Source organism: Myiozetetes cayanensis, unplaced genomic scaffold (assembly GCF_022539395.1).
Source record: "Myiozetetes cayanensis isolate MyiCay16 unplaced genomic scaffold, myiCay2020 scf3, whole genome shotgun sequence".
Classification (NCBI taxonomy): Eukaryota; Metazoa; Chordata; class Aves; order Passeriformes; family Tyrannidae; genus Myiozetetes; species Myiozetetes cayanensis.
The window spans coordinates 1441001-1460652 of record NW_026087521.1 but is presented as its reverse complement, the minus strand read 5'-3'; the positions used below and the strand labels follow the sequence as shown (position 1 = coordinate 1460652).

The 19652-nt window shown below is 54.4% G+C and overlaps 1 protein-coding gene across 1 annotated transcript in view; it reads left to right on the top strand.

Moving 5' to 3' along the window:
* Positions 1-2131: 2131 nt before the first annotated feature.
* The window catches only part of LOC126644420 (collagen alpha-1(VII) chain-like), an 88516-nt gene continuing 70995 nt past the window's right edge, over positions 2132-19652 (top strand). Inside the window, 18 exon segments of the mRNA XM_050323762.1 lie at positions 2132-2204; positions 3105-3265; positions 4184-4313; positions 5235-5351; positions 5840-5995; positions 7258-7374; positions 9082-9228; positions 11192-11311; positions 12601-12759; positions 13404-13532; positions 13750-13899; positions 15033-15161; positions 16166-16216; positions 16219-16299; positions 16565-16630; positions 16633-16683; positions 19095-19289; positions 19393-19581. Of these exon segments, the coding sequence (XP_050179719.1) occupies positions 2132-2204; positions 3105-3265; positions 4184-4313; positions 5235-5351; positions 5840-5995; positions 7258-7374; positions 9082-9228; positions 11192-11311; positions 12601-12759; positions 13404-13532; positions 13750-13899; positions 15033-15161; positions 16166-16216; positions 16219-16299; positions 16565-16630; positions 16633-16683; positions 19095-19289; positions 19393-19581 (2221 nt within the window).

Below are 19652 nucleotides of genomic sequence, written 5' to 3'. Positions count from 1 at the left end.
CCAGGTTCTTGCTGCCTCCAAGTACCTTCTATCTTGGACACCCTCCCTCAGTCCTCCATATTGGACACCGGTCCTCAGTCCTCCATATTGGAGACCGTCCCTTAGTCCTCCATCTCGGAGACCATCCCTCAGTCCTCCATATTGGAGACCATCCCTCAGTCCTCCATACTGGACACTGTCCCTCAGTCCTCCATCTTGGAGACCGTCCCTCAGTCCTCCCTACTGGACACCGTCCCTCAGTCCTCCATATTGGACACCATCCCTCAGTCCTCCATATTGGAGACCATCCCTCAGTCCTCCATATTGGACACCATCCCTCAGTCCTCCATACTGGACACCGGTCCTCAGTCCTCCATATTGGACACTGTCCCTCAGTCCCCCATCTCGGAGACTGTCCCTCAGTCCTCCATATTGGATGACCATCCCTCAGTCCTCCATATTGGACACCATCCCTTAGGAATCTCTCTGGACGACCAGCCCTCAGAAATCCCTCTGCTTTTGTGGGATGACACCCACAATAAAGTGCCATCCCCGTGTCATTTTGGATGTCTCGTGTCCCCCTCAGTGACTCCAGACCCCTCTATTTGCCCCATAAATCACTTTCTTCACCCCATTCCTGGTGTTCCCCATCCCCTCCACTTCCTGACACCTGAAATCTTTATTCCCCTTGGACTGACTTTCTCTCCCTCTCCGTCCCTCCTTCCCAGTGATGCCATACCCCTCTATTTGCCCCATTAATTCACTTCTTCACCCCATTCCTGCTGTTCCCCATCCCCTCCACCTGCTGACACCTGGAATCTTTATCCCCCTTGGAATCACTTCCCTCCCTCCCTTTCTCCGAGTCCTCCTTTCCAAACATCCCAGTCATTTTATTCTCATTTTGTGCCCACGAGGTAAAAATCTTTAGGTGTGGAGTTTTCCCCCCCCTCCCTCTTCCCTTTCTCCCCTCCTCTCCATTCCCACATTCCTAAAGCTCTGGAGGTGGCACCCCCTGCCCTATTCCCCCCTCTCCCAGCTGGAGAAAGGCTTGGAGGTGGAGTTGGGGGGGGGAATATTCCTGGAGCAGCCCCTCCTCCTGCTCACAACTTCTGCTTCCCGCGGCTCGGGAGTCTCTCGGGAGCTGGTGGGGACGCGGATTCCCAATTTTGGGACGAGATGCCCAGGTAAGAAGCAGCGACCGCCCCCTCATCCCGCGTGTCCATCCAGGGATCGGCTTTTCCACGCTCCACTGTGGGGTTGTGTTTTTTTCTCCCCCCTCCGCCTCTTCCCATTCTCAGGTTTGCGTTTGAATGAAGTGAAAGGAAAGAGAGGGAGGATGGGGAGAGGATGAGGAGGGAGCAGCGCCCGGGATGTCAATTGAATTCCCGCTCCAACATCCAACCCATCCCCCCGGGGGATGTCTCAGGAATGCCTGAAATGCCCCCCCAAAAAAAAACCTGCTTAAAACGTGAATGTTGGGGGCGATTTCGCTCTCCTCAGGATGGGAGGGGCAGGGAGAGGTTGGAAAGGAGGGTTTTGTAGGATCGGGGAATATCCCGAGTTTGGTGGTGCTGTGGGGAGCGGTTGGATTTGATGGTCTCGGAGGGGTTTTCCTGCCTTAAAATTCCATGATTTTATGTTCAGGTTAGAGATTTAGAATTCAGGGAAGGCTGCTTTTCCTTTCCTGGTCGTGTGGCCAAAATTTCAGTGTAGGGAAAGGGATCTTCAAGGAAAATGGGAAATACTGTAGGGAAGTGGGAAATGCTGTAGGAAAGTGGGAAATCCTGTAGGAAAAATGGGAAAAATCCTGTAGGGAAGTGGGAAATCCCTTAGGGAAATGGGAAATCATGTAGGGAAGGTGGGAAGCCCTGCGGGGAAGATGGGAAATCCCACGGAGAAGTGGGAAATCCTACAGGGAAATGGGAAGTCCTGTAGGAAAAGTGGGAAGCCCTGTAGGAAAACTGAGACATCCTGAAGGAAAAATGGGAAATCCTGTAGGAAAATTGGGAAACCCTGTAGGAAAATTGAGAAATCCTGTAGGAAAAATTTAGCTCCCAAACCCAGAGCTAAATCCCCTTTCCTGCTGCAGATGAGCCACTCCCGGGCTCTGTGCTGATCCCAGGAATCCAGAGGGAGCTTCTTCCCAAAGGAGATGTTGCTGCGTGCCCAGATCCTGCTGCTGGCCCTGGCTGGGGTGCCCTACGGAGCACTGGCTGTCCGGGAAGGTACAGGACACGGGGGACACCGGGAATGCAGCACCTGGGGGGGGATGTGGGACACAGCAGGGGGGAAAAGGCCTTTTCCAGGGAGATCGTGCCATGGATACACCCAGGGATGATCCCAGGGTGGAGCTGCAGTGCTGGTACCTCCAACTTCTCCATAGGATCCTTTTAGGTTGGGATCATCCAACAGAGCACCTGACCTGGCCCTAAGAGGCAGTGATTAGGATTTATGGGAAATCAGGGCTGTGATCCTGCTCCTGGCATGGATTCACCCATGGATACACCCATGGATTCACCCATGGATTCACCCATGGATACACCCATGGATGCTCCCAGGTGGAGCTGAGTCCTGGTGCCTTTGACTTCTCCATGGGATCCTTTTAGTTGGGATTATCTGGATAACAGAGCACCTGAGCTGGTCCCAAAAGGCAGGGATTAGGATTTATGGGAAATCAGGGCTGTGATCCTGCTCCTGGCATGGATTCACCCATGGATTCACCCATGGATTCACCCATGGATTCACCCATGGATACACCCATGGATTCACCCAGTTAACTCCAAACTGGTATCTCCTTCAGGAACTTCTCTTTCTACCTCTGCTAAGAACTGCTGAGTTGGCACTGTCCAATTAACTCAAAGCTGGTGTCTCCTTCAGGAGCTTCTCTTTATTTATCAGCTTTCAAGGTCTCTTTCCCAGGAGCTTCACAGCCCCTCATCTAAACTCCAAGTTTTTCTGTTCCTGCTAAAATCTTCCTTATAAAATTACCTATATCCTGGCTGTGAGTTAGCAAGAGCAAGCAAGGCCCTATCCTAATTCCACCTAAAAATTTACCTAGTAAGCAAATAAAGCCACAATCTTCTATTATTGCTTTCTATTTTGATAATTTCTCGCCCCTCCGGCAGCCGAGGCGATGCTGGGCCCGCGGGACCTGCGTGTGAGCGAGCGGGGCCACGGCTCCCTGCGGCTCAGCTGGACCCCCCCACCGGGCACCGTGACGGGGTATCTGCTCCACGTGCAGCCCCTGCTGCCCTCGGGGCAGCCGCAGCCAGCAGGGCAGCGGCAGGTGGGTGATGATCCCGCTGGGCACAGCAGCAGGTGGAGGTCTGGGGGTGGGGTGGAGTTTCTGGGATTGAGGTGGAGTTCCTGGGGTTGGGTTGGAGTTCCCAGAGTCAGGTTGGGGTTCCTGGATCGAGGTGGAGTTCCCAGAGTTGGGTTGGAGTTCCTGGGATCGAGGGGGAGTTCCTGGGGTTGGGTTGGAGTTCCTGGGATCAAGGTGGAGTTCCCAGAGTTGGGTTGGAGTTCCCAGGGTCGGGTTGGAGTTCCCAGGGTCGGGTTGGAGTTCTCAGGGTCGGGTTGGAGTTCCCAGGGTCGGGTTGGAGTTCCCAGGGTCAGGTTGGAGTTCCCAGGGTCGGGTTGGAGTTTCCAGGGTTGGGTTGGAGTTCCCAGAATCGGGTTGGAGTTCCTGGGATCGAGGTGGAGTTCCCAGAGTTGGGGTGGAGTTCCTGGGGCTGAGGGGGAGTTCCCGGGGTTGGGTTGGAGTTCCTGGGTCTGGTCTGGAGTTCCCGGGGTCGAGTTTGAGTTTCCAGAGTTGGGTTGGAGTTCCTGGGGCTGAGGGGGAGTTCCCGGGGTCAGGTTGGAGTTCCTGGGTCTGGTCTGGAGTTCCCAGTGTTGATTTTCTGTTCCCAGTGTGGGGTCGGAGTTCCCAATGTCCCTTCCCGAATCTCCTCAAACCTTCCCTTTTTCCCCTCCCTTTTTCCCCCACTTCTCCCTTCCCCTTCCCAATTCTTCCCTCCCTTTCCCAAACCTTCCCTCCCCTCATGTCCCCTTCCCCTTGTGTCCCATGTCCGTGTGCCCCTGGATCCCACACTGCCGGTGTCTTTCCCGTGGGTGTTTTCCGAGGTGACCTCTCAAGGTGCTCCCGAGCCCCTCCCATCCCAGGGGGCTGATGATGTCCCTTGTCCCCCCTCCCCCCATGTGCCAGCTGGCGGTGGGCGGTGACACCGACACGCTGCTGGTGACAGACCTGCGGCCCAGCACCGAGTACGTCCTCACCCTCAGGGCCACCCACGGGGACGCCCTCGGACAACCCGCGGCTGCCACCGGCAAAACGAGTGAGTGGCTCCTCCTCCTCCACCTCCCCGGGATGGGCACGGGGGAAAATCCCACCCCACATCCGTGAGGGGAAGGGGGTGGGAATGGCTGCAGATTCCAGGGGGTGGGGGCAAAAACCACCCACCACGCTCGACGGGTGTCAAAGGGTGTGGCTTGTCATTCCAACGGGGAAACAGCGGGATTGGAGGAGTCCAGGCTGGGGTTTCAGGTGGTGGGACACATGGGAGGAGAAAGCTCCTGGAGGTCGGGGGTTGGGAATGTTTTGGAGACCATGAGTTGGGAAAGCTCCTGGAGATGGTGGGTCGGGAATGTTTTGGAGGCCACAGGTTGGGAAAGTTCCTGGGGACCATGGGTTTGGAAAGCTCCTGGAGATCGTGGGTTGGGAAAGCTCCTGGAGATCATGGGTTGGGAAGGTTTTGGAGATGATGGGTTGGGAAAAAAGGGAAGGGGGAAAAGGAAAGGGAAGGAAGGGAAAGAGGAAAGGGGGAAGAGGGAAGGGAAGAGAAAATGGAAGGAGGAAGAGAAGAGAAAAAAGGGAAGGGGCAAAAGGAAAGGGAAGAGAAAAAAGGGAAGGGGAAAAAGGAAAGGGGAAGGGAAGGGAAAGAGGGAAGGTTTCGGAAGGGAAAAGGGGAAGGAAAGATTTGGGAAGGGAAAGGGAAGGGGAAAGGGGAAGGAAGGGAAGGGAAGGTTTGAGAAGGGAAAGGAAAGAAGGACATTTCAGAACAGGAATCTTAAAAACCACCTTTAAGGTATCCCTTGAAAATCTCTGGAAGATGGGAGGGGGATTGTTGCTTTCCAGGAACCAGCTCGAAAGGCAGCGCTGCTGCTGCTCCCTCCCCTTGCCTGTCTATCCCTGGAGCCAGAGGGTTTTCCAAGGATCCAGTGGCATTCCATGTCCTCTCCCTCTCTGTGCCCCCCAGCTCCCGTCCCTCCCGTCACCAACTTCCGGGTGGTGGAAGAAGGACCTTTCAGCCTGAAGGTGGCCTGGACCCCTCCCCCCGGCAAACTGGAGGGCTACAAGATCTACATCCCCAGGGGTGAGTCCATCCTGGGGGGCATTCCAGGCCCTTCCCTTGGGAAGGACAAAGGGAGCCGAGGGCAGGGAAGGTGCTCCTGGCACGACTCTGGAAGCATCCAGGTTGTCCAGAGCGTGGGGTTCCTCCAGGAGAGAGGAGAAGAGTCCTTTGAAGGACTTTGCTTTGGAGACCATGGAGGTGTTTTTCTTGGAGAAGATGCTGTGGGTGATGCCTTGTAACACCCAGAGTGTTTTTGTGCTTCCTCCCAGCTCGGGTGGGGCTGTGGGGTGAGCCCAAGCCTTTGGGGTGCCCCACACTCCCCTCTGAGTTGTCCTTGGGGTGTGGATGTTCCCGTGGCACCTGCAGGGCTGGGGCACCCTGGATTTGTCCAGTTTGAGCTGTGGCCCCAACTCCCAGCCCCACCAGCGTGTTGGGGGACTCCACGTGGTGGAGGCATCACCGTGGGCTTCAGGAAAGCTCCCCCCTCCCCCCTGTCCTTGCCTTTGCAGCCTCCAGGCCGGGCGTGGCCCACGAGCAGGTCCTGCGGGGCGACGTCTCCTCCCACGTGCTGGCCAACCTGCAGGAGGACCGGCAGTACAACGTCATCCTCTACGCCGTGCACCCCCAGGGGCCCAGCCAGCCCGTGGCTGCTCTGGGGAGGACGTGTAAGGGTGGGACCTCCCCCGGGGTGGGTAGGTGGGTGGGTGGTCCCTCTCTGCCCCCCCGGGGATGTGGGTCCTGTCCAGAAGCATCCCCAACCACGGGAGTGCCGTGCCCAGCTCTGGGCCCTCAGCTCAGCAAGGACAGGGAGGGGCTGGAGCAGGGACAGGGAAGAGCAGCGAGGCTGGGGAAGGGACTGGAGCACAAGTGCTGTGAGGAGAGGCTGAGGGAGCTGGGGGGGCTCAGCCTGGACAGGAGGAGGCTCAGGGGAGACCTCCTCACTCTCTGCAACTCCTGCCAGGAGGGGAGAGCCGGGGGGGTCGGGTCTGCTCCAGGGAACAGGAACAGGACAAGAGGGCTCCGCCTCGAGCTGGGCCAGGGGAGGTTTAGGTTGGATATTGGGAAGGAATTTTGTCCATGGAGAGTGCTCAGCCCTTGGAATGGGCTGCCCAGGGAGGGGGTGGATTCTCCATCCCTGGAGGTGTTTAAGGACAGGCTGGATGTGCCATCAGTGCCATGATCTGGTGATCACAGCGGGGTTGGATCAAGGGTTGGACTGGATGATCTCAGAGGTCTCTTCCAATCCCATTTATTTTATGATTCTATGAATTCCAAGAGGATGTACCACAAAAATGGCCTCTTGGGGTGTGGGGGGGTAGGAATTATTGGAAGGGAACTCAGGAAAATCCCAGTGTTTCCCAGTAAGAGGAAGAAAGAAGCAGTAGGTCTTTTCTGGTGGGAGCTGAGAGGGAATAAGGCCAGGCTGGATGAGGTTGGATCAACCAAATGGAACATTCCCTGGTTGGAATGGGATGATCCTTGAGGTCCCTTCCCACCCCAACCATGCTGGGATTCCATGAATTAGGAATAATCAGCCAACATATTGCTCTGGAGGTGTTTAAGGACAGGCTGGATGTGGCATCAGTGCCATGGGCTGGGTGACAGGGTGGGGTTGGAGCAGGGCTTGGACTGGATGATCTCAGAGGGTTTTCCCAACCCAGTTGATTCCACCCCTGCCCTGGGCAGCCCTTTCCAACACCTGACCACTCTTTCCAAGAGGAGATTTTCCCAAACATCCAATCTAAGCATCAAAACTTGGGGTGGTTTCTCCTCTTGTCCTGTCCCTCATTCCCTAAGAGAGGAGCCCCAATCCCACCCCGCTCCTCTTCCCGGCTTTTTCCCTCAGACAACTGAGCTGCTTCTGGTTCTCCCAGCAGGCCAAAATCCTCCCCCTGACCAATATTTTCCTTCCCTGTCCCCCTTCCAGTGAAGGTGCTGGCCGTGGAAAAGCTGGTGCTGCAGAACGAAACCACGGACACGCTGCGGGCCACGTGGAGCGCCGTGCGGGGAGCCACGGGATACCGGCTCACCTGGACATCTGCAGGTGGCACACAGGGATAGAGGGGGGACAACAGGGAGATGGGAGGTCCCCAAAACCTTGGAAGCACCAGCACCTTTGTGGCCTGGTCGTGGAATGAGGAAATTGGGTGTTTTTGGGGATGGGGATCAACCGGCGGCTTCCAACGGGGAGTTCCACCCTGGCCTTTTGGGGGTGGGAAACGGCCCTGGATGCGAAAATTCCCGCTCAGAAAGCGAGGGGATGGATCCCCAGCCTTGTTCCATGGGATTAGGGGGGGATTTCCCGAAGCTGAGCAGCCTTGGGAAGGGATAAACCTGGGAAAATGCTTCCCTGAAGAGCTTCAGTCACACCGAGCTTTGGGGTCACCCCTTTTTTTGGGTGGGGACAGTCTGGAAGTGCCTGTGATTATTTCTGTTCTTTCTGTGGCACCAAAACTTTCTTTAATCCCCAGAATCCTCATTTTTAGGGGAGATTTGGGTGTTTGGAGCCAGGTCTGAGTTGGCAGCTGGAGCTTCTCCCCTGCCCTGAACCCAAAGGTGTTTTCAGGGTTGTTTTTTGGGGAGGGGAAGGGGGACAGGAGTCAGAAATTCAGGTTTGAGGGCATTTTGGGGCCCTGGGAGGTGGAGGTTTCTGGGGCTCAGGGCTGAGTGGGATGTCAGGGACACCTGGGCTCCATCCCAGCCTTGGAATAACCAGCACATTCCACCCCCTGGTTGTGATAGAAGGAAACAATTCCCACAGGGAACAGGGGGTTTGGGTGGGAGAACAGCTCCAAAAACATCACCAGGAGGGGAAAAAACCTTTATGGGGAAGACATAAAACTGCTTTTATTGCTTTGCAATCAAAAACAGCCAGGAAAAAAAAAAACCAGTCCTGGCACTCCCCCAAAATCCAGGTGTTTTCCCAGCCCATGTTAAACATCTCACCCCCAAATCCTCTTCCCATCTTTGGGGGCTTTTGGGATCCAGGCACTTTCTGCCCCGTCCCAAAACACCAGAGGGCTTGAATTTCGTTTCTTGGACCGTTTTTATTTATACAATCTTAAAATCAATCTTTAAAAAAATCAGAGCTCGGGGAGGGGGGGAGCAGCTCGAGCAGGAGGTGGGAGAGGTTTAACTGAGCTGGGTTTAGTCCCCCCTCCCCCAGGGGATCACTCCCTGATGCAGGGGCTGCATCCAGGTGTGGAATTCACGGTCATCATCAGCCCCACCTTTGGGAATATCCAGGGATTGGTGCTGTGGGACCACCCCCAGCCCCATTTGTGGGGTTTCCCTGATTTATTCCCTCTATCCTGCAAAGCTCTGATTGCCTCGATCCATTTGAGGTTTCCCTGGGCACCTGTGGGTCATTCCTGCCTTCCCTTCCCTTCCCAAGGATGTGTCCCAAGGGAATCCCACACCCTTTCCCAGAGGGCACCATCCAGGATGTAACCCTCAGCCATTCCCTGATGCAGGGGCTGCATCCAGGTGTGGAATTCACGGTCACCACCAACCCCACCTTTGGGAATATCCAGGGATTGGTGCTGTGGGAAGCCACACTTGTGGGGTTTCCCTGATTTATTCCCTCTATCCTGCAAAGCCCTGACTTGCCTTGATCCGTTGGTGCCCACTGAGGATTCCCTGGGTCATTCCTGCCTTCCCTTCCCAAGGATGGTTCTCCTTGATGTGATCCCAGCAGGGTGATCCTCCTCGATCCATCCCAAGGGAATCCAACAGCCTTTCCCTTTCCCAGAGGGCACCGTCCAGGACGTGACCCTGAGCAGCAGCTACAGCCACTACCTGATCCAGGGGCTGCATCCAGGCGTGGAATACACGGTCACCATCAACCCCATCTTCGGGAATGTCGAGGGGCCCCTGCTGAGCGGGAAAGCCACGACGGGTGAGTGTCCTGAGGGAGGGCTGGGATTGGATCCATCCTCATGGGATTGGGATCCATCCTCATGGGATGGGGATCCACCCTCACAGTGTCCTACAGGAAGGCTGGGATTGGGGATCCACCCTCATGGGATGGGGGATCCACCCTCACAGTGTCCTGAGGGAGGGCTGGGATTGGATCCACCCTCACAGTGTCCTGGGATTGGGATCCACCCTCATGGGATGGGGATCCACCCTCACAGTGTCCTGGGATTGGGATCCACCCTCATGGGATGGGGATCCACCCTCACAGTGTCCTGTGGGAGGGCTGGGATTGGATCCATCCTCATGGGATTGGGATTCATCCTCATGGGATGGGGATCAACCTCACAGTGTCCTGGGACAGGGATCCACCCTCACAGTGTCCTGCAGGAGGGCTGGGATTGGGATCCACCCTCACAGTGTCTTCCTGGGATGGGGATCCATCCTCACGGTGTCCTGCAGGAAGGCTGGGATTGGGGATCCACCCTCATGGGATGGGGATCCACCCTCATGGGATGGGGTTCCACCCTCACAGTGGCCTGGGATTGGGATCCACCCTCACAGACACGCAGGGTGGGGGTCAGGCTGTGCTGGAATTTGCAGCCACCCCCCTGCCTGTCACCTCTTACAGCCCAATTAAGTGGGAGAAGCCTCTGCCCCAATTAAGGTGCAAATTAAGGTGTGGAATTTAATGCAATTTAATCAATTTAATAATTGATTTAACAATGAAGGTGAGGCAGAGAGAGAGAAAGAGGTAGAAAAGAGGCGCAGGGGTAGAGAAAGGGATAGAGAGAGAGAGATCAAGCAGAAGATGATCACCACCCATGGATCCAGTGGTGTCCCATCAGTCCTTCTCCACCTTGGGCTTCTCCATGGTGGGGATTGTTCCCTAAAATGGGAGAAATAATCCTCTGGGCCGTTTTGAGCATGGAAAGGTGCATTGCACCCCATGGATCCAGCCTGGCCAGGTCCCTCTGCAGAGCCCTCCTGCCCTCCAGCACATCAACACTCCCCCAGCTTGGGGTCACTGCACATCTGCTGATGGTTCACTCCATCCCCTCATCCAGACCATCAGCAAAGATTAAACAGGACTGGGCCCAGCCCTGATCCCTGGGGACACCACTGGGGACCGGATCCCAACTGGATGCAGCCCCATTCCCCATCAGCCAGTTCCTAACCCAGCCCAGAGTGCTCTATCCAAGCCTTTTCCAGGAGTATCCCATGGGACACGTTGTCCAAGCCTTAACACAGATTTTAGGGAATCCAGGGCCCTGAGGTCCCAGACTTCCCACTGTTCATCCACACCTTGGCAAACAAAGGAATTGATGCTCCTTGCCCACACAGCTCTCTGATTTTATGGGATAATTAACCCCCTGCTCAGTGTTCCTTCTCTTTTGAGCTGGTGGTCCCTGGGGTGGGTGGGTTGTGGGTGGATGGGTTGTGGGTGGGTCACCATCTCTCCCTGCCACAATTCCCTTTTCCCCTTTTTTCTGCCTTGGCTTTCCACGCATCCCCTCAATCCTGCATCCCTCATGCCCCTTCTCAGAGATCCCCCCTTCTCCCCCAGCCTTGTCCAACCCCCCCTAGACCTGAGACCACACCTGGACGATGATCCCACCTCGATCCAGAGCGCTGATTTCACTTCCAGTCTGAGCTCTCCCAGAGGCACAGTCAGGGTGCTGGGGCCCAGAACTTTGGGAGGAGGAATTTTTGGGAGGGGAATTTTTGGGAGGCCTTTCCTGGGAAGTGGGACCAGATCTCAGCAGGTTTGGAGCATCCTGGGCCGCTCCATCCCATCCCCATCCCACAGCAAAGTCCTTCTGTTCCTGGGCAGGACTCGGGGCTGGGGGTTGTCCTCTGGAAGTCCTTCCAGAAGCCAGGCTGGGTGGGTAGTTTTGGCAGCTGGTGGGACCTTGATGCAAGTGGGCAACTCTTGTCTCCTGCAGTGGCCTCCAGCACTGTGCAGGCACTGAAAGTGAGTGAGGTTTCCATCAGCAGCCTCCTGGTCTCCTGGGAGCCGGTTGCCGGAGCCACCGGTTACAGAGTGGCTTGGGGTCCTACACCAGGTAAGATCCATCCCCCCTCCAGCCTGAAGCACCTCCAGCTCCTCCTGGAGCTCGGGAGAACCTCAGGGATGGCCCAGCTCCTTCACTGCTCTGAGCAGCCTCTCCCACAGCTTCAGGGCATGGAAAGAAGCCAGGAAATATTCCACAATTCCAGCAGGGAGAGTACCTGTGGCGACCACCCCACCCCACTTCACCCCAGCCCAGCCCAGCCCCAGACCTGCTGCTCAGGCAGGGGAAGGTGGGGCAGGCCCAGCACAGAGGCTTTTGCAGCTTGAGATATTAAAATTCCCAAAGAAATTACCCCAGGAAATCTGTCTCTTACCCCAGATGGACTGAGGGGTGTCACAGGATCCCTGAGCTTGGAAAAGACTTCCAAGATCGTGGAGCCCACCCTGTGCCTGATGTCCAACAATTCCTTGGCAAAGACCATCCCACCCTCTCCTATTTTCTCTTCCCAAGAATTCTTTGGCAAAGACCATCCCACCCTCTCCTGTTTCCCCTTCCCAAGAATTCTTTGGCAAGGAACCTTCTCCTGTTTCCTCTTCCCATGATTTCTTTGGCAAAGACCATCCTGTTTCCCCCTTCCCACGATTTCTTTGGCAAAGACCCTTTTCCTATTCCCTCTTCCCACAATTTCTCTGGCAAAGACCATCCTGTTTCCCTCTTCCCACAATTTCTCTGGCAAAGACCATCCTGTTCCCTCTTCCCACGATTTTTTTTGCAAAGACCCTTCTCCTATTCCCTCTTCCCAAGAGTTCTTTGGCAAAGACCCTTCTCCTGTTCCCTCTTCCCACAATTTCTCTGGCAAAGACCATCCTGTTTCCCTCTTCCCAAGAATTATTTGGCAAAGAACTTTCTCCTCTTTCCTCTTCCCATGATTTCCTTGGCAAAGACCATCCTGTTTCCTCTTCCCAGGAGTTCTTTAGACAAAGACCTTCTCCTGTTTCCCTCTTCCCATGATTTCTCTGGCAAAGACCATCCTGTTCCCTCTTCCCAGGAGTTCTTTGGCAAAGACCATCCTGTTTCCCCCTTCCCAAGATTTCTTTGGCAAAGACCCTTCTCCTATTCCCTCTTCCCATGATTTCTCTGGCAAAGACCATCCTGTTTCCCTCTTCCCACGATTTCTCTGACAAAGACCATCCTGATCCCTCTTCCCACAATTTCTCTGGCAAAGACCATCCTGTTCCCTCTTCCCAGGAGTTCTTTGGCAAAGACCATCCTGTTTCCCTCTTCCCACAATTTCTTTGGCAAAGAACCACCCCCCCATCATCCTTTTCCCTCTTCCCCAGAGTTCCTCGGCAGGGCCCGTCCCCGCCACGTGTCCCTGGGCCGGCGGGTGACGTGGCAGCGTCTCCGTGCGCTGGCTCCCGGCAGCGATTACGTCATCTCCGTGTCCGTGCTCTTCGGAGCCGCCGAGGGCCCCGCCGTCACCACCTCGGCCAGGACCGGTGAGTGGCTCAGCACCTTCGGCAGCACCACCAGGGGAGGGGCTCAGAGGGAAGTTCAGGAGATCTCTCCGAGTCCCGAGGGATCACCTGGATAAAAGATGGGAATTCCTCGTGTAAAACAGGGCGAGGTGGTGGAACAGGTTTGAGGGACAAACCTTCCATCTCCGACCTCGGCAACGCTGAGGGGGATGACCCAGAAGTTGAGGGGAGGTCGGAACAGCATCAGGGGATTCCTTGGAGGGGTTTAAAAGTGGGAGCAGCTCACTGGCAACCCCGGAATGCAGCGTGGATATGACAGGCTGACTCTTGGGAAGAAGCGAACAGGCCACCACTGGTGGGAGCTGTGGGAGCTCTGGGTGGGTGTTTGGGTGTGGGGGGGAATGGGATATGGATCTGCTGACTCCCTGGATCCCTGTCCTGGGCTCGCAGAGGCGGATCTGGAGCAGGACACGCTCCTTGGTGCCAAGGTGGGATTTACACGCACGGCCCCCACCTCAGGCTGGTGTCTCTCCAAGAGAGGAGGATGAGGAAACACCAGGGATAAGCAAATCAAACCTTGTGGGACAATTCTGGCCTCATTCCCGTGCCGATGAGGAGCCCTGTTGGACGGGAATTCGGGCACTGACCTTGTCCTCCCCTCGCAGCTCCCCTCGGCTCCGTCCCCGAGTTCAGGGTGACGTCACACACCAGCAGCAGCCTGTCCTTGGCCTGGAGCGCCACCACAGCTGCCACCAAATTCCGACTCACCTGGAGCCCCCTGGGAGCAGGAGAAGGTGAGCAGGGAAAAGGTGACCCCCTTCCCAAACTCCTGAGCTCCCGCTCTGGAGAATCTTGGTTGGTGGTGGTTTCTCCTCCTCTCCTCGTCTTCCCTTCATTTATAAAACATTCCAAAGCTCTGGAATGGCAGCACAGCAAGGGAGGGGATGCCAGCAGGGAGCTCCAGGCTCTGGAATATCCCTCTTTTCTTTAATTCTTTTTATTTTTTACCAGGAAAGCAGGTTGCCAAGAGCCAGCTCCTGGGCAGCAGAACGTTGGCCCATCGGATCGACCGCTTGGAGCCCGACACGCCCTACAGGGTCGGAATTCGGGCTGTTTTTGGCCGGACTGAGGGGCCAGAGGTGACCCTGACTCACCACACAGGTGTGTCCTGCCAGGACAGCCCTCCTGGCCTTGGGATTTGGGGGTTGGGATCGTGGGCTTGGGCCAAGAGTCCGTGGGTGGGAGTGGAAATGTCCTTCGGGCTTGTTGAGCGGCCTTGGAGGGCGGTCCTGGATGGATGGACACAGTTGCTTGTGTTGATTATCCACAGCTATCCCGGGAATCTCTCGGCAGGCACTGCTCGGGGTCTTGGGGTTTGGGGAATTCCTTGATTTGGGAGTTCCTGGTGGCTCTGCCTCTTTGAGTGTGAGGTAGTGAGGTTTTGGGAATTCCTTGATTTGGGAGTTCCTTGAGTTGTGGTTCTGTCCCTTCCAAACTTGGGGTTTTGGGAGTCCCTTCATTTGGGAATTCCTTGATTTGTGGCTCTGCCCCTTTCCAAACTTGGGGTTTTGAAGTTTTGGGAATTCCTTGATTTGGGAGTTCCTTGATTTGTGGCTCTGCTCTTCCAACTTGGAGTCTTGGAATTTTGGGAACTCCTGGATTTGGGAGTTCCTTGATTTGTGGCTCTGCCCCTTCCAAACTTGGGGTTTTGAAGTTTTGGGAATTCCTTGATTTGGGAGTTCCTTGGCTTGTTGCTCTGCCCCTTCCAACTTGGGATCTTGAGGTTTTGGGAATTCCTTGATTTGGGAGTTCCTTGGCTTGTTGCTCTGCCCCTTCCAACTTGGGATCTTGGGTTTTGGGAATTCCTTACTTTGTGGATTTGCCCCTTCCAACTTGGGGTCTTGAGGTTTTGGGAGTTCCTTGATTTGGGAATTCCTTGATTTGTGGCTCTGCCCCTTCCAAACTTGGGCTGTTGAGTCCTGAGGTTCTGATTTGGGAGTTCCTTGATTTGTGGCTCTGCCCCTTCCAAACTTGGAATCTTGAGGTTTTGTGATGCCCTGGATTTGTGGCTCTGCCCCTTCCAAACTCATGATCCTGAGGTTTTGGGAACTCCTGGATTTGTGGCTCTGCCCCTTCCAAACTCGTGATCCTGAGGTTTTGGGTTCTCCTGGATTTGTGGCTCTGCTCCTTCCAAACTCGTGATCCTGAGGTTTTGGGTTCTCCTGGATTTGTGGCTCTGCCCTTTCCACCCCGGGGTTGTTCCTCCAGCCCCTCCCCCCGGTTGGTTTTTGCAGCGTCTCCCGCAGATCCCAAGCCCAGCCAGGCCCTGAGGGTCACTGCCACTGCTGGGAACACTTTGGAGCTCTCCTGGAAGAGGCTTCCCGGGATAACTCACTCTAAGATATCCTGGGGCCCATCCAGTGGTGAGGATCCCGATCCCTGAGGATCCCGATCCCTCAGGCAGGTGTGGGATGAGCACAGAGCCCCAGGAACCCCCAAACCCAGCAGCTCAGCCCAGCCCATCCCTCTTCCCAAGCTCCAGGAGGGGTCTGAGCTGGAGCCCCAGAACGGAGCCCTGAGCCGAGCTTGGGTCTCTCCCAGAGGGATCCGTCGGACACGAGCCCGGCTGGGATTTGGGAATGCCGAGCGGTTCCCTCCCAGCAGCGCAGGGGACACCCTGGGGACCAGCCCTGCCCTCCCTGCCCAGGTCCCCAGAAGATCTGGGGGGAGGAAGCTGCTGGCCCCAGGATTGCTCCTCATTCCCTTGGGGAAAAGTTCCTGCCCCGGGGAGGGGGAGAAATTCCCTCCTTGGGGACGTTGGGAGATCCCAAGGGGCCTTCCCCTGACCCCCCCCTGCTGTCCCCTGGGTGTCCCTGCTCTCAGCTGGCCCTGGGGCTGGGGGATGCAGGAAACATCTGCTCTGGGACAGGACCTTTTCTCCAGGGAGCCCCCCAGGGCCCGGCAAACCTGGATTGCCCTAAAAAAACAAAAACAAAAAAAGGAAGATCCATCCTCAAATCTTTCCTTTCCCACCCCAAAAGGTTCATTTTTTGAAGTGCAAAAACACAAAGCAGAGAAATCTCTCCCCCCACCCTGGATATTCCCACCTTCCCAGTCCCTGGAAACTGGAGGGTTTGGAGTGTATTCCCAAATTTCCCCCATAAATGAGTTATGAATCCCTGGCTTTGCTGAGGAAGGTTCATTTTTAAGCCAAAACACAAAGCAGGGAAATGTTTCTCCTGATGTTCCCACCTCAACAGTCCCTTTACACCTGAGGGTTTCCAGACATGTCTGTATATTCCCAAATTTCCCCCTCCCACAAATGAGTTATGAATCCCTTTGAAAGGAAAATGACACCGTAGAGGGTTTTTTGGCTGTTCCCAAAACAAAACTGTGGGGTGGCTTTTTTTGGGATGTCTCCTCTAAGGTGGCTTGGAAAGCTCCCAGCTGGTTGGGGCAGGGGCAGATTCCTTCACCATCCCCAGACCTCCTACACCATCCACGTGTCTGGAATGGTCAGAGGGCAGGAGGGACCCCCCATGGTGCTGACAGCCCAAACCTGTGAGTGTGGGACCCCTGGATCCGAGATCCAGTAGCTGATTCCATCCTCACCTCCCACCACAGGAGAGGGGAAGGAAAACAGCAATATATTGGCTGATTATTCCTAATTCACGGAATCCCAGCGTGGTTTGGGGGGGATTTTTTTTGGCCCTTAATTTCATTAATTACCTCCATTTTAATTCAATTTACACCTCCTTTCAGCCTGATTTCCTTCTTCTGGTGCCTTCTACCCACTCCTAAATTTGGTTTCCTCCTTCCCCACCAGTGGATTTACCCAAAGTCTCCGAGTTCACGGTGCAGGAGGCCACGGACACCACTGTCCTGCTGTCCTGGGGGCTGTTCCTGGAGCATCCACCTACAAATTAACCTGGCAGTTGACCTCAGGTAAGGATTTTTGGAGCCCAGCTGGGCCTTGTTTTCCGTGTTTTGTGTCCCTTCCTCTCAGCTCCTTCACCTGGGTGAAAAAGAGGGGGAAAAAACCAGGATGAGGAGGCTCCAAAAATGACCCTTTTGGCCAGAGGGGAAAAAAAAATCCTGAATTTCCTGGTGGGAAATTACTGGTGGGCATCATCAGTGTCTTTTCCCTTCCAGAGTCACTGCCTGTGACCAGGGATTGTCACAGTGAACCAAACCCAGCTTGGTTTTAATTGACACAACCTGACTTTTACCTCTTCAAAATCCCCGCTCGAAAGAGCTTCTAAAACCTCCCAGTTTTTATAGCCTGGATTTCCTTTTTCCCAGTTGATTTGGCTTTGCAGACTTTTATTCTCCTAAAGCACTGATTTTTTTTTTCTGGAATGGCCTAACCTAAAACCTCTTGGGGTACAACAAGTTGTGGTGGCCCTTCCTGCTGGGGGTCAATAAAGAACAGGAACCCAACACAACCCCCCCTCTTTTTGAGTTCCCAGGGCACCACCTTGAATTTATTTTGGAATTCCAAGGCCATTTTAGTGTTGGCAGCTGAAGTCACTCGGGATGAAACATCCCTGGTAGCATCATTTTGGGTTTTTTTGTGGGGAAGTGATTTTTGGAGCTGAGCATTCGGTTCTCTAGAGGGGATGATTGGAGTGATTTAAACCCTTCCTCTCCTGTGGACAACTCCATCTGTAAATACCCCAAATTCCAGTGTTTTCAGTATTCTCAGGGGCTCAGGAATGGACACCCCCACCCTGAGCCCTCACATCAATCCCTCTGCAACAGGTTTATAACTCTTGGTTTAACATCCTGATCAGATCAATTCATCTTCCACTTTGTGCTACCACATCCAACACAGCATCCAAATTTATGCTCCTGGGTTTATTTCCCCTTGTTTAATTATCCAGGCTGGATAATTAACATGGGCATGGAAAGAAGAATTTTGTCCCCTTTTTTTTTTTCCTCTCTTCAATTCATTTTCTTCCACACAACTTGGATTTTTTTCTCCCTAAATTAACACTCGTTAAATTAACACTCCCTAAATTAACACTTCCACCACCCATCTCCCCCCCATTTTAAGCTCATTTAATGCCCTCCTTGCTGCCCCTTTATCCCATAAAAACTGGGCTCCCTTTTGCTGATTTTGGGGTCATCCCAGGTGGGGATTCCTCTGTCCAGTGTCCCCAAACCTGGGGGGGGTCACTGAGGCTCCATCCAGGGCTGCCCTTCTAAGGATCTTGGAGAAGTTCACCTGGATCTCACCTTCTTCCCTCTTCCTTGGCTCTCCTGAGCCACCTGCTCCGGTGGGAGGTGTCCCTGCCCGTGGAATCCATGATCCTTAAGGTCCCTTCCAACCCAATTCCCCCTGTGATTCCATGACTATTCCTGGAGCACCCAAAGCCAGGATTTTTCTCCCCTCACCTGACCCAGAGAAGCTCATTTGATGTTGTGTTTTCACCTCCAGCCTCGAAGTCTCTTGTCCCTCGTGGAACTTCATTTTTCCCCATGGAATTGTCCTCCTTTTCCAGTGATCACAAATTTCCTCCTGCATGTCCCTTGCCAGTGTTTTCCTGGCCATCTTTCCCTGGGTATCATCCAGGTATCTCCTCCCTGAGCCCACCAGCAAAGTCTTCTTCCCATCCCAAAGGACGTGTGGGACAATGTTCTTTATTGACCCTTTTATCATCTCAATCAATTATTATTACATTTTAATCATCTACTCAAAATAAGGGGAGCAGCAGAGTTTGGGGAGAGGCTGAAAGAGGAATTTAACTATTTTTTAAAGCAGCAAAACCTCCCTTCCAACATTTTTTTTGGGGGGGGGGAGGGGTTAATTGAGAAAGTGGAAAGTTGGACTCGATGATCTTGGAGATCTCATCTGACTTTGTGAGTCCAGGAAAATGAAACAGGTTGTTTACCCCTGGTTTGATTTCTTTCCATCCAAACTGAGCTTTTTATTTTTTAGTTGCTTTTTTAAAAGTGAAATGTTATTTCAGAACAACAAAAAAAAAGGGGGCAAGTTTCACCTCGAACAGCATCAAAACTCCACCGCTTGGTATTTACAAAATCATCATCATTTACCAAATAAGACACTTAGAAACCACTAATGCTTTATTATGACATTTTTCCTACTGATGTTTTAAATCAGAACTATTCATTGTGTGCCACCAAACTCCTCGAGTGGGTTTGACTGCCGATTTACAGCAAACTTTTCCATTCTCTGCCCAAAAAACGACCTTATTTTTATTTCCTACAAACCTCAGCTCACCACCCAGCACGGATCAAATCCCCTCCCTGAACCTTTGGAAGAAAATTCCACTTTTTTTTCTCTTTGGAGTCTCCCTGGCTCCCGGTCATCACCTCTCTTCACTTTCCCACAGCTCCTGCTGTTTCCCAGGAGGTGCTCCCGGCAGCTTCCAGCTCGTTCCGGGTGTCGGGATTGCGCACCGGGAGAACGTATCAATTCTCCATCAAACCCATCTTTGGGGACGTGGAGGGACAGGAGACAACTCTCCAGGGGCAAACAGGAGTGAAGGCTGCAGACCTGCCCTCCACTTTCACCTGGCAAGCCGCTGGTGGGGCCGATTTCTCGCCCCTTCCACCCTTCTGACTCCTCTCTTTTTTAGGGTGTTTTAAAAGAGGTTTTTAAAACCCCACCTTTTGTGGTTTCCTCTCCAGTGGCACCTCCTGGAGGGTCAGAGAGCGCTCCTACTGGGCTGGCTACGAGGAGGACCCCCCCCACACCTCCCAGCAGCGTGGGGGTCACTGCTCTCCCAGTGGGCACCATCACAAAGCTCCCACCGAGCCTCGAGGTCCCCCCGGCCACCAGCGCCGTGTCCCCTCCACCGACGACTCCCCCCGGGCCTGGTGAGTTGTGTCCACGTGGGATTTTGGGGTGGAAGGTGGAGTAGCAGGCTCAGAGCCACCAGGGGCCACCA